Genomic DNA, 13,845 nt, shown 5'->3' on the forward strand with positions numbered 1-13,845 from the left:
TATATAATTATCCTCACATGTAACTTATATTTATATACAGATTCCAGATGTCAGAGCTCCAAAGAATACAAGACACCAGTGTTGGCTTCATTGATCCTTATATCGTATTCAAAACCGGTATTATTGTCAAGAAGCGGTGGGTATCTGAAGCATAGGAGAATATCATGATGTTCTTCGTGAAGCAACACGACAAGACAACAATACTTTTCCCGTACAACTTTGAGTAAGTGTTAATAATAATGTAGTCTACACAATTTATGTAATATCAATACAACTTATATGTATGTACATATGTGTATAAACCAATGCAGGTTTCACTGGATACTCATTGTCATTGAGTTAAACTCAAGTCGGTTAGTAATCTTTGACTCGTTGAGAAAAGAGCGGGCACTATACCAAGATATGATAGACATTATCCAGGGGTAATTTCGATCTCTCGCGCACAACTATTATTGAATAGACTTTGCCATAATTTATTAACGATCGTACATTATTGGTCGCACAGGGTTTGGAAAGAGTTTATTCGGCAACATCGCAAGGATTGCAAGGCACCACTTAATGTAGTTGAAATACCAGTAAGTTGTACTATATACACTTCCCCTCGTGTTTAATTACTATATCGTACTTCAATTTACGTGTGAGATGATGAGAATAATCTTCTCTCGTACAGTGGTGTTTGCGACAGCAACCAGGTAAGAACTTGTGTGGATACTACGTTTGTGAATTTATCACTGCGCACATAAGAAGAACTCCTGAAGATGTCCTCAGAGTACGTATATATCAATTTTTTATTTATTTTTAAATGAATATATATATATGTATTAATATTTTTCCTTTTATTTCAAATGCAAGACTGAATGGTTGAAACGAAGGGTCATGCAAAAAGACCATCTGAAAGCAGTTCAAAAGTCAATAGCAGGATTTCTTCTAGAAAAAGTGCTAAATCCCAACGGCGAGTTCTACTTTGATCCTAAGGAATAAATGATGTAAATTAAATGTTTATTGATATCGTTATTTTCGAGAACAAGATTATGAAAGTGTTATATATATATATATATATATATATATATATATATATATATATATATATATATATATATATATAATGCTCGAGATGAGAATTAGATGTAATTATATGCGTGCGTGTATTTATATTAGCAGCGTAGAATACGTACATAAAAACATATTATATATTAAACAAATACGTGTAACTGAACTGAAAACAAATTAAACAAAAAAAAAAGAAAAAGAAAAGGAATCTTTAGTCCTGGTTGGGGTTACCAACCGGGACTAAAGGGTGCGGCCACGTTTGCTCGGCTGGAGGGCCTTTAGTCCCGGTTGGTAACACCAACCGGGACTAAAGGTCCCTCTTTAGTCCCGGCTCGATGACCCAGGACTAAAGGTGGCAAGCCGGGACTAAAGAGGGACCTTTAGTCCTAGGATCGTTGTCTCGACACGATAACCGAGACTAAAGACCGTTACCGCCCAAGACAACAAATCCATTCTGTAGCAGTGTCCTGGCCGCTGTGAGGACGAAGCCACCCCTCGGGAAGCCACGAGATGCCTGCAGTGCGGATGCAACAGACTTGCAGTGCGGATGCAGAAGCTGCAGTGCGGATGCAAATGCAGGCCTGCATAGCTTGATTCCGTAAAAATTGGACGTACAGTGGGATGCAACGTGAAGGTGCTTTGAGGAGAGTGCTAGCCTGCATATTGGCTTGTGCAGGTAACCAATCAGAGACGGGTTACACTACGGTGGCCTAGATACAGAGTTATGCAGACAACAAACAGGCCCGTGTGAATTAGAACCCCAAGAGTGCACGCAGGGGCTACGAAATGTTGAAAGTCCATCCCGCAAGTCCGCACTATGGCAGTTGGGTTATATAGCTAACTTGGTCCAGTATGTGTCGCCCCACGCTGCCCAATCGTCCCCATCGGCCCATGTGTAGAACCGTGGCACGCTCCTCGCCTTCAAGGCTTATCAAGTGCTCTAGTACTACTGGGCTACTACGTGCAATATGCGCTGAAGCAAGCAGTTATTGTAATTTTAATTTTTTTGGTTTTGGTAATCGGTAAGGCTTGTGCACGGAGCGTCCGGCCCTAGACCCGTGGCCAAACACAGCTCCTGTTCGACGTACCTACGGCACCCCATCCCTTCCGCTACCCTGCTTAATACGAGAGCTTGCCCATTGCGCCCACGTCACCACACCGTGATGGCTCCTGTGCGACGGCGATGGTGTAGGCGAGCAGGCCATTGATTAGGAGCATGCCACCAGCTTTACAGCCGCCCTTGGCTTGACTGGGCGGGCGGCACGCACTACGAGACGGAGCGGGCGGCGGGCGGCTAGAGCGAGGACCAAACGATGCAGGCGGGGAGCGCAACTGGGCGAGAGCGAGGAGCGAGCAGTGCTGGTGGGGCGCGTGACGGGGCGGGAGCGAGGAGCCAGAGCGAATGGAGCATGGGTGAGGCGCACGGTAGGAGAAAGCAGCGAGGCGGACTGAGGCGCACGATGTTCGGATGGGGCGGATGCCCGTGGCCAAGCATTATTGTTTGGTAATCTCCAGCACGGCAGTGCATGTTCCACCATGGACAATTATCATCATCAGAACCCAAAATTAACATGTCCTGTTACAGTTCTCCATATTTTCTGGTTGGTCGACAGCTTAACATGCATGTCTGGTAACGACTCGATTCTTTACCCTGTATTCCAGTAGGTCTTGGAGTCTAGTTCAGGTAGAATAGTATTTTCTAAATTTGCATGTATACAAGAGGACATCGACTACCACCATCACCACCATGAATGACGTGTGTGTTGAAGGTTTAGGTGAAAAAAATCCTGCACGGCCATGGCTAATAACAGGCCTAGTAATTCTCGTCATCGGTCGACAACGGCCACCGGATGTTACCGGAGACGTGGTCGACATGCCGGACACAGGCCATCACGGGGACGCACAACTTCGTGGTGACCGACTTCTTGCCGCTCGACAGCATGGCCCCCGGTGACTACGTCAGCTCGGGCACCTTCTTCATCGGCGGCTGCGAATGGAGCATCCAGTTCTTCCCCGACGGCGAGGGTGCAAAGGACAACGACGAACCTGCTGCTTATACGACGGTGCATTTGAATCTTCTTGACAGACCACCAGGCGTGAGGGTTAAGTTCAGTATAAGCCTGTTCGATAAAGACAGTCAAGCGCCGTCGTCGGGGAAGAAAGGGAAAGAGAAGAAGGGATCAGCAGGACAAGGAGATAAACAAGTACCAATAATTGCAAGAACCTTGTTCACGGACACAAGAACCTATGACATGGAGCACAGTAACAACTGGGGCTGGTCTGATTTCATCGAGAAATCCAAGCTAAAAGAGCTGCTGCACGGCTTCACAATCCGGTGCGCCGTGACCGTCGTGAAGCATCGCATCGAAGACGCGGCGACCGTCGCAGCCCCGCCGTCGGATCTGCACGCGCGCATGCTGGAGGCCGCCGACGGCGCCGACGTCACGATCAGCGTCGGCGACCGGTTCTTCCTTGCCCACAGGTACGTGCTCGCCGCGCGGTCCAGGGTGTTCAGGGCGCAGCTCTTCGGCGCCATGGAGGAGAGCTTCACGGGGTGCATCCGGATCGAGGACATGGACCCGTCCGTGTTCGAGAGGCTTCTACACTTCGTGTACACGGACTCGTTGCCGGAGAGGAGCTACGAAGAAAGGGACGATGAGACCGTGGCGATGCAGCACCTGCTGGTCGCCGCTGACCGGTACTAGCTGAAGCGGCTGGGCCTCATGTGCGAAGCGAAGCTGAGCAGCTGGATCGACGTGCGGTCGGTCGCTGCGATCCTGGGTTTAGCGGATCGGCACCAGCGCGTGCACCTCAAGGAGGCTTGCCTGAGATTTATTGCGTGGCCGGAGATGCTCGGCGCTGTCTTGCAGACCGAGGGGGTCAAGGATCTGATCGCGAGCTGCCCTCTGATTATGAAGGAGATTCTAGACAAGATCGCCTCGGCCAAAGCTTGACTAGCCTTGCTCAGCGTTGGATTATTGGACGTACGGCCGGTGTTGAGTTTTATCTTGTGTAAATTGAACAGTCTTTATCGTACGATGAATTAGTCGACATGACCATTGCCGCTATATTATACTCCATCCTTCCTAATAGTTGAAGTTATAAAATTTAATTTTTACCCTAAAATACTCTCTTCATCCCACAAAAAAAATGTCACTATATGCTATTCAAATTTTCTAAAGTTTGACTAGATTTATAGAAAATATTAGCAATATTATATCTCCAAATAAATATATTGTAAAAATATATTCAACATTTCATCTAAAGATACCATGAATATTAATATTTTTCTTATATATATACATTTAGTATAAGTGTCGCGAAAATGTGTATGTTGCGTTGGATTTGCGGTCATACAAGAAATGATCGAGTTCGGAACGATGATATACGTGATAGATTAGGGGTAGCACCAATTGAAGAAAAGCTTATTCAAGACAAGTTGAGATGGTTTGGACAAGTCCAACGAAGACCTGCAGAGACACCGGTGCGTAGTGGAATCCTAAGCCAGAATAGTAACGTGAAGAGAGACAGAGGAAGACCGAAGTTGACTTGGGTAGAGGCAATAAAAGGAGACTTGAAATGATAGAATATACCCAAAGACTTAGCCTTAGATAGGAGTGCTTAGAAAATAGCTATTCACGTGCCTGAACATTGATTGCTTCTGTTGGGTTTCAACTCTAGGCTACCTCAACTTGTTTGTGACTTAAATGTTTTGTTGTTGTTGTATATATATATATTTAGTCAAAGTTTAAAATATTTAAGAGAGTAGTTGTTATTCTCACTTCCCAATACACATTTCTCTTCCCTAGGTACATCTTCTTCTTTTGCCAATACTCTACATCTCTATCTCTCTCCTCCTTGTTTTGTGTGCACCACACATTTTCACTCCTCTTAAATTCCTGTGTCTAAATCTAAAACGTCGCTATTTTAAGATGGAGGGAGTATACCTTTAAAACTCTAGGAAATGATGTGACGATTTTGTTTCTGGCTTCTCTGCTATTGTAGTTTCACTGGCAGTTGTTGCGGCCCTTTCCTAGCACGCTTGTCGTTCGCCCTACCCACCATCGAATCTAGGATGGACCGAGGGAGACTAGGAGGAGAGAGAAGCCTTGTTTGGCAGAGATCTAGCTCTGAAAAAATTATGGATTTTCTAAAGCTGATGTAGTTCTACGAAATCCTGAATCTAGAGTTGCAGGCATATCAAGTGCATTTACATGACTCATTTCGTTTATAGTTTAGATTAAATATAAATATCTAAAGCCACTTTAATTTAATCTACAAATTGTAGATCCAGCATAGATCTCAGAGGTAGAACTGTGCCAAATAGGCCCAAAGAGGGATTGAGATCTGAAAGAGGGCACGGGGTATTGTTGGGTTGCTAGGAGGCCTAATCAACATGATTACAGGAGGCAATGGGTTGAGCCAAAGTGGCAAAGTTTGAACCCATTGGCTTATTTTCTTTTTCTTTTCTTTTTCTATTCCGTGTCTACCCTATTTCATGCCAAAATATTGAAAGAGAAGTTTACATTTCAATTACATTCATTTTAATTGGCACTCAAGTCCAAAAACATAAGTAAATCGAAACATATAAATATATAACATGATTAAATATGCAATTCATAATTTAGTTAACAGCCTAAATTAAATTGTGCATGCATATGTTTAGGTTTTATCCATCCTAGTTTGAACTAAGGTTGGCTAGAGTTTGACCTAGAAGCAATATGACCAGAACACCAATCATTTCAAGAAGATTTCGAAACATTCACATTTTTCATTTAGGATTTTTTGGTGGAGCGTTGCAACCGTGGTGTTAAATTGGATTTTCATGTGGCATGTGAGGATAAGCTAAAGTGAAATGATATTCCATCCATTCTAAATTATAAGACGTTTTGTCTTTTCTAGATACATTTCTTTTACTAAGTATCTTTTTTGTGAGATCTTTTACTAAGTATCTAGACATAGTCACATAGTGTATGTCTAAGTGCATAGCAAAAATAATGTATTTAGAATAGCTAAAATGTCTTATAATTTGGAACGGATGGCGCAGTATTACTTGGCTACCACTTTAATTTTTAAAGATTCACATATATTTATTATTGTTTTCTTGAAGACTTAGACATGGATTCTATTATTAATTGTAAATCAGGTATCAATATTGAAAATCACCCTGTGTATTGTCATATAAATATTTTGGATACCACAATTCCAAAATTAAGTATAATTAATCAATGTTGCATGCCAACTAGTATAAAAGATAAAATCCCTTCTCATTTAGCCTGCAGTGAGGATACTATTATAAAAAAACATTAATTATCGCTACCACCTATATGACTTTTGATTTAGTTTAGTATCCGTTCGAAGATTCAATGGAAGTCTAGTATACCAGATTTTCCATATGCTATAAATAGATATAATCACCATTCCAATCAAGCAAAGATCAATACAAGATCCCGGCAAAATCAACCCAATACTACTGTAGAATGGCTATGAAAGTAGTCATTAACATCCTTGTTGTGTGCACTTTTGTATTTATTACCATGTTTAGAACAGGTGAAGCTTTCGATAACTACGATTGTCATGAAGAGAAAGATTTGGTCATGAGCAAATGCATGAAGACCATAAGAAAAGAGGGTAATTACGTACCCCCAGAGGAGAAATGTCGTAAAGCGGTGGCACGTTCTAAGATGGTTTGCGTTTGTCATTTACTCGACCCTAATGATGAGAAGTATGTAGACCCGAAGAAACTTGTTCGTCTTGCAAGGGAATGCAACAAGCCTGTGCCAGTTGGATATAAATGTGGAGGTAAGTTCTTAAATGTATTCATTTCATCATAGCAAAATAAACATTTATGCTACTACGTCTTTATTACTATATATGCAAGAAATGCTCATACTGATTTTATACAATTCTTACTGATGTTTAGGTTGGAACGTTCACCCGCCAAATTAACCGCCGCCACCAGCTGAGGCACATCCATGAGTTATAGCGAAAACATTCATGTAACCCATGGAAGAACAATGAAATAATAAGTTTTGGCAAGTATTTACTTGTTGAGAGTTTGATAAGTGTTCAATTTTTTTTGGCACCAAAAGCAAAAGGAATTTTGGGCATATCTTGAGCCGCTCTAACGATTTGATCTTAAGACCATATAGACTGCATGATGATGAGTTGAATTCCTCCCTAGGGATTATTTCAATGATTTCCTTTGTTATCCTTTTCTTGTCGAAGAAATATGAGGCACAGACCCATATCGTCGCACCAAAACGGTCTTTCACCCTTGGATCATTGTAGATTAATTAGATGTAATGAACCAGGGAAGTCTTCCCCACCCGCCAATGCCAACAATATGATCGAGATGGCAGAAATATTGCTTTCGCAGTTAGTCTCAGGATGTCCAGCCTTGCCGCTTTTAACTATTGGTTGCTTGGTGTCTGGTCTGGAGAGTGGAGTATTTTTTTTATATATAAAGGAGAGTGGAGTATTGGGCTGAGGTAGTGGGCAAAACAAGAGTCTAGAGATTAAATATATAAATGAGTCATATAAATACACTTGACATACGACAGTTTCAGATTAAAAATTTTTTAGCCTAATTATTATTCTGCAAATCCCGCTCCGTGAACAAGCAAGGCTTAATCTGGAACCCATGCATGCACAAGTTGGACTCTTGCGGTACCTGGGGTTTTGGCTGTACACGCGATGCCTACCTTCGGTACGTGTTCTGGTGCGGTTACATACGCACTATTTGTCTACGTATATAATACGAAGGCCGCCGGGACCTGACTTCTGAGCGACGTACGCGAGCATGTTTCCTTGAAGGCTCTCGTCTGTTGCCCTAGCTAATTTCGCCGCCGCCGATCTCCCATATGCGTGCATCGGTGCATGACATGGCTGGTGACACCAACTCCTCATCTTCAGCTAACCCATCGCTGCTGCCCGCGACGTCGTCGAGATGCCTGACGCACGGCATCACCGCGACGCACGACTACAAGGTGACCAACTTCTCGCTGCTCGTGGGCATCGGCCAGGTCGTTGCCTCGAGCACCTTCAGCGCCGGCGGGTGCGACTGGAGCATCAGGTTCTTCCCCGACGGCTACGACGAGACTCCTGAAGCGGAGGCAGCCTCTTTCACGGCGGTCTACCTATGCCTTGTGGCCGGACCGGCCGGTACCAGGGTCAAGTTCAAATTCACACTGCTCGACGACAAAGGTCGCCGAGTGTCGACGAGGACAGGGAAGAGGAGGAAGAAGAGAAAAGAGACCGCCGACTTGACGAGAACCGAAACCTCCACCTACGCCCGTGCCGGTGCCATGTGGGGCACGAACACGTTCTTCGACAGATCCCTGCTGGAGGGGCTGCTGCGGGACTCCAACGACAGCTTCACGATCCGGTGCGCCATGTCTGTGATACAAACGCACACGGAGGACGACGCCGTCATCGAGGTCCCGGAGTCGGTCCTCCGCCACGACCTGGCGCGCATGCTCAGGGACGGCGCCGGCGCCGACGTGACGTTCGTCGTCGGCGACCGGTTCTTCCGCGCGCACCGCTACGTCCTGGCCAGTGGCGGAGCCAGGATTTATACTCAGGGGGGGCCGGCCGTCAGGAATTATACTTAGGGGGGCCGGCTCGATCTTTTTTATTGCGATAATTTTATTATCTAGTTGTGTTTTGTATAATTATATTATATAGAAGATATTAATAGGTATATATGACAAGAATTTTATATAATCTCTCTTTTAATATAAATAAAAAATATTAAGTCATACTACTATTTTTTGTTGTTGTGAAACATTGGGGGGGCCATGGCCCCTGCCAGCCCCCCTTGGCTCCGCCAGTGGTCCTGGCCGCCCGCTCCATGGTGTTCAAGGCGCAGCTCTTCGGCGCCATGAAGGAGGCCCAGCAGGGCGGGGACGTCGCGCGGTGCGTCATCAAGGTGGACGAGATGGATCCCGCTGCCTTCGCGGGGCTCCTCCACTACATCTACACGGACTCGCTCGCCGACGACTGCACCGCGGGCAGGGTCGTGGCGGCGCAGCACCTGCTCGTGGCCGCGGACCGCTACGGGCTCGACAGGCTGAGGATGCTGTGCGAGGCGAGGCTGTGCGGCTGGATCGACGTGCAGTCGGTGGCGACCACCTTGGCGTTGGCCGAGCGGCACCAGTGCGTCAAGCTCAGAGAAGCTTGCCTGAGGTTCCTGTCCTGGCCGGACATGCTTCGCGCTGCCATGAAAACGGAGGGGTTCGGCCATCTCATTGCGAGCTACCCTTCGGTTGCCAGCGATATCTTGGACAAGGTCGTCTCGGCAAGAGTTGATGATCATTGATCAGTAGCCTCGCTTGTTCGTTGGTGTACGTTTTGGAAGGTGTGCTGATGAGTCTTATTTAAAATCTGCTGTCGGTTGAACTGATTTCATCATATAAGAAAGTACAATAATAAGTACAATAATAAGCTTATAGCCAAACAAATGACGTAGAGCAGAGAAGAGAGGAGGCATGCAAGCAACAAGCTAGGCACGGATACATATGTAGTTGTGGGCCCATACTTGAAGTGAATGTGAGGAGGAGAATCAAAGAGAAGGTGGGACATAGGTAAAAGTAACAATAAAAAAGATTGTTATAGACAAATAAAAGACCACTATTGTACAACTTGGTTAATAGCCAAACACTTGGCTCTATTTTTGGCCTTGCTCTAAGGGCGCCCTCAATGGCATAGCCAATCGTCTGCTGATGTGGTTCAAGATATGATAGAAACCAGAAAAAGCTTTGAACGTCGGAGCAGAGAGCAGAGAGTGAGCGTCTTGGGAGAAGTGTGAGACCAGCGCTTGAGACCTCGCTAGCGCAATTGATTTTACAATTCTCTCTCCTGTCTAACCAATAACATATGAGCACCGCTAGCGATTTCGATAGCCGTTGGAGCCGCCCTAAGGGCAGACTCAATGTTAAAAACCACATATGGTTTCTACGTCTATTAATTTATATTGACACTACATATAAAGAAACTATGTTCCTAATGGATAGTTTTTACATAATAATCTTTTATCCAACCACATGTCTTTTTTCTCCCTCATCTGACTATCACATCTCATTATGTCTTGATTCCTGTATAGACATAGTTTCTTATTAAGAAACCATTTTCTTCTCTCTCCTCGTTAATTCGCTTGCCACATCAGCAAAATGCTTAGGTGGCAGAGTAATTAATGCATATAGAAACTATGATGGTTTCTGCATTGTGAGTGACCTAAGTATTTCTATTGGATGAGTATAATATGTCGGTGCAGTGCAATCAACAACTGCATGCAACATGACTCATTTGAAAAAAAGAATTTGTAATCCAAGCTTTGGTACTATAACGATATAACACTATAGGAAGTTTTTGAAGGATCTAGACAAATTCGTGACAGTTATTGATTTTCTGAATTCGTGACAATTGTATAGAAAAATTGATTTAGTGTGTGTAGTATGCTTGCTTGTTCGCCGACGCTTGCCCTTGCTGCACGGTAGCATTGCACCAGGAAAAAAAAATCCTTTTTCACTCCATTACTATCATTGTAATCCAGTTTTTCTCTTTATCAAACTCTATAGAGCCGGACATCTTAATGCCCTCCTCCCCACACACTACTCTCAAAACCATTTGAATTATATTTCATGGTAGAAGTGGTTGGCAAGGTAGTTTCTTCATTTTTGTAAACCACAAAAATGTCTCTAAGCTTTTGAAAACCCGAGAAAAAATTTAGAGATATATTTGGGGCATGAGAAACCAAAAAAAAATTAGAGATCATGAAAATATCTCTACAAACCTCCAAGCTCTAAGAAAATGGATAAAAACATCCAAACAATCTATAAAATTCCCTAAACATTGCAATCAATATCTAAGTACATTTTAAAAACTTTCCTCAACAAAAACACAACATCTAAACAACATGAATGCATTTCACATTATTGTATTTTCCATTCATGTTGGTTGCATCTCATATTTTTGTTGAATAAAGTTTTTAAGACATGTTTAGACATTGATTAGTATGTCCTCATAATTTTCTAGTTTCCTAGATATTTTTTTTCTATTTTCCTAGAGCTAATTCAGAATTGTAGAAGCTTTTAGAGATATTTTCATGAGATCTAATTATCTTATTTGGATTTCACGTATCCCAATCCATATCTAGAAGTTTTTTTTTAGAACTTAGAAGCTTAGATACATTTTTCGTGGTTTAAAAGCATTGTAAGAGATTTATCGAATGTTTTTTAACTAAAAAATAAATCCATCTTGAAAACCAATTCTAACTAGGGCAGAGAGGTAATCTAAAGGTTTTTTTAGAGTCTAGAGAGTAAGATGTATGTCTTTGAGGATCCAAAGGAAAACTAGACTTTGGTGGTTGAAAATGTACAAATAGGGTCGAGCGAAAAAGCTCATGGCTAGCTAGCTAGTTCAACTCAGTTCGGCTTGTCTTTTTTTTTAGTTTTTGTAACAAGCCAAAAAATGGCATTTTAGCTCTTTAAGTTAATGAGTAAGTTTGAGCGAGCTTGCAAGTCAGCTCAGGAGCTAAATGGGCCAAATATTTCTTCGTAATCCAACAACTTAAATCGGCACCAATTACTCTTCATGTCACACTATACGCATGAGATTGAAGCTTTATAACCTATGTGGTTATATGCGCTATTGTGTACCTCTTTTACTTTGTGTTTGCATGGAACTAATTATATATTACTCCATCCATTCCAAATTATAAGTCGTTTTAACTTTTTTAAGATACACTATTTTGATATGCACTTAGATATACACTGTGTCCAGATGCATAGTTAAAACAATAAATCTGAACAAGCCAAAACGTCTTATAATTTAGAACAGAGAGAATAATGATTATTGATTATTTTATTGATTGCAGATTTTTTTAATATATATAAGTTGAGCCGCTATCCTAACGAGCTATATTGAATAGAGCCATAATAAGGAGCCAAACAGCCCTAAAGTACAAATGATTTTTTTCCTGTCGCAACTCACACCACACACGCAGGCCAACGGCCCTCGCGCTGTGGCCGTTTCGTGATAGCAGCCTTGGGCCTCCACCGCTACCATACTCGGCTGGGCCGAATTTCATTGGTCCACGAAATTTTAGCCCCAGGCACGCACGACGCACGCGGGCGCGGCACGCTACCCCTGCCGGCCTGCCCCACCCCACCCGAGCCGACGGCCGACGCAGCCACGCAGGCAAGAGCAAAGAGAAGAGGCACGCGGGGCCGCCGCGGGGCTTTGGTGTCGTGCACTCGGGGCCACGGGGGGCAGTGGGCACTCGACTCGTGCGCAGGGGGTTTTCTTCCGCGAGCTTCTCCCCCCGACTCCGGCCGGCCCGCCGCCGCAGGCATCGTGTCGTGCGTGTTGAAGCGAACGCCTCCCGACCCCGGGGGGATAGATTAGACTCTGTTCCAGTCCCCGATGATATCCCAGGTCTGGGCTGCCCGATCTCTCCCCCGATCCCCAACGAAGCTCCATCAGCCACGGCTTCCGTCAGCGGCGCCCTAGCCGGCCGCCTTGCGCTCCGTCGCCAATCCGCCGCGCCACGGGCCGATTCGCCGTTCCTCCGGCCATCGAGCGCGGGCGGATAGGCAATCGCGGCCCTGAGACGCCCTCATGGACGCCAGATCGGTCACGGGGCCTCCGCCGCCGCCTCTCCCCGCCGGCGCCTTGGCTGATCGCCGCGATCCTTCGGCGTTCCCGGACGGCTGCTTCCGCCTGCCCAAGACCTCGTCTACGAGCCTGACCAAATCCTTCACGGCGGTGCACGACTTCAGGGTGACCGACTACTCGCTGCTGGAGGGCATGGGGTTCGGCAGGTACGTCAGCTCCAGCACCTTCTCCGTCGGCGGCCGCGACTGGGCAGTCCGATTCTATCCGGACGGCGCCACGGCGGGCTTGCTCGGCGACGTCTCGGCCTTCCTGTACTACTACAGCCGGGACCGGGACGCGCCCGGCGTCAGGGCGCGGTTCACCCTCAATCTGCTCGAGAGGGACGGGAAGATGCCCCCGGTCACCAACCCCTACATGAAGCACACCTTCTCTCTGGCCAGCGACAACTGGGGCTTCACCAAGTTCATGGAGAAGTCCAGGCTGCAGCAGGGCTCGCCGTACCTCGACAGAGACTGCCTCACGATCAGGTGCGTGCTGACGGTGGTGATCGACTCTCGCACCGTGGACAACGAGACGAACTCTGTCGTCGTCCCGCCATCCAACCTGCACCATGACTTTGGGGAGATGCTGAGCGATGGCGAAGGTGCAGACGTCACATTCACTGTGGATGGACAGTTGTTCCGTGCCCACAGATGTGTGCTGGCTGTCCGCTCTCCGGTGTTTAGAGCGGAGCTCTTTGGTCCAATGAAGGAAAAAGCTGAAAATCTCATCAAAATCGATGACATGGAGCCAGCAATCTTCGAGGCTCTGCTTCACTTCATCTACACAGATCGTCTGTCTGATAGCTGCAGTGATGGCCGGAATGCGGCGATGCAGCACTTGCTCGTTGCCGCGGACCGGTATGGAGTGGAGAGGCTAAGGTTGTTGTGTGAAAGTAAGCTCAGCGAAGCCATTGATGTGGAAACAGTGGCGACGACGCTAGCTTTAGCAGAGCAGCACAACTGCTCGCAGCTGCAACGAGCCTGCATTGGGTTCATGGCCTCGCCGAACATGCTTGGCCCAATCATGGAAACCGATGGATTCAATCATCTCATTGCAAGCTGTCCATTGGTTATGAAGGAGATTCTAGACCAGGTCTCCTGCATTTGGAGTGGTAAGCAGTGCCGGTGACAAGTGAGT

General features: G+C 45.5%; 2 protein-coding genes and 1 pseudogene across 2 annotated transcripts; all 3 read left to right on the plus strand.

Annotated features, from left to right (window-relative positions):
- Window positions 1–2,990: 2,990 nt before the first annotated feature.
- On the plus strand, window positions 2,991–4,004 carry LOC136496144 (BTB/POZ and MATH domain-containing protein 2-like; annotated as a pseudogene).
- Window positions 4,005–7,934: 3,930 nt separating this feature from the next.
- Window positions 7,935–9,370, plus strand: LOC136496145 (BTB/POZ and MATH domain-containing protein 2-like). Its single transcript, XM_066491849.1, has 2 exons — window positions 7,935–8,607; window positions 8,883–9,370. The coding sequence occupies exons 1-2, from the start codon at window positions 7,935–7,937 to the stop codon at window positions 9,368–9,370; spliced, it is 1,161 nt and encodes a 386-aa protein (XP_066347946.1).
- Window positions 9,371–12,226: 2,856 nt separating this feature from the next.
- Window positions 12,227–13,838, plus strand: LOC136497730 (BTB/POZ and MATH domain-containing protein 2-like). The gene has a single exon (XM_066493581.1). It carries the CDS (start codon window positions 12,670–12,672, stop codon window positions 13,834–13,836), a length of 1,167 nt encoding a protein of 388 aa, XP_066349678.1. The 5' UTR covers window positions 12,227–12,669; the 3' UTR covers window positions 13,837–13,838.
- The last annotated feature ends 7 nt before the right edge of the window (window positions 13,839–13,845 follow it).

This window comes from Miscanthus floridulus, chromosome 12, assembly GCF_019320115.1.
Source record: "Miscanthus floridulus cultivar M001 chromosome 12, ASM1932011v1, whole genome shotgun sequence".
NCBI classification, from domain to species: Eukaryota; Viridiplantae; Streptophyta; class Magnoliopsida; order Poales; family Poaceae; genus Miscanthus; species Miscanthus floridulus.

Excerpts from the sequence above, each read along its gene's own strand:
- LOC136496145 (XM_066491849.1), top strand. The coding sequence starts at position 7,935 with ATGGCTGGTGACACCAACTCCTCATCTTCAGCTAACCCATCGCTGCTG. Across the intron at positions 8,608-8,882 it reads GCACCGCTACGTCCTGGCCA|TGGTCCTGGCCGCCCGCTCC; the intron begins GTGGCGGAGCCA and ends TGGCTCCGCCAG.
- LOC136497730 (XM_066493581.1), top strand. The coding sequence starts at position 12,670 with ATGGACGCCAGATCGGTCACGGGGCCTCCGCCGCCGCCTCTCCCCGCC.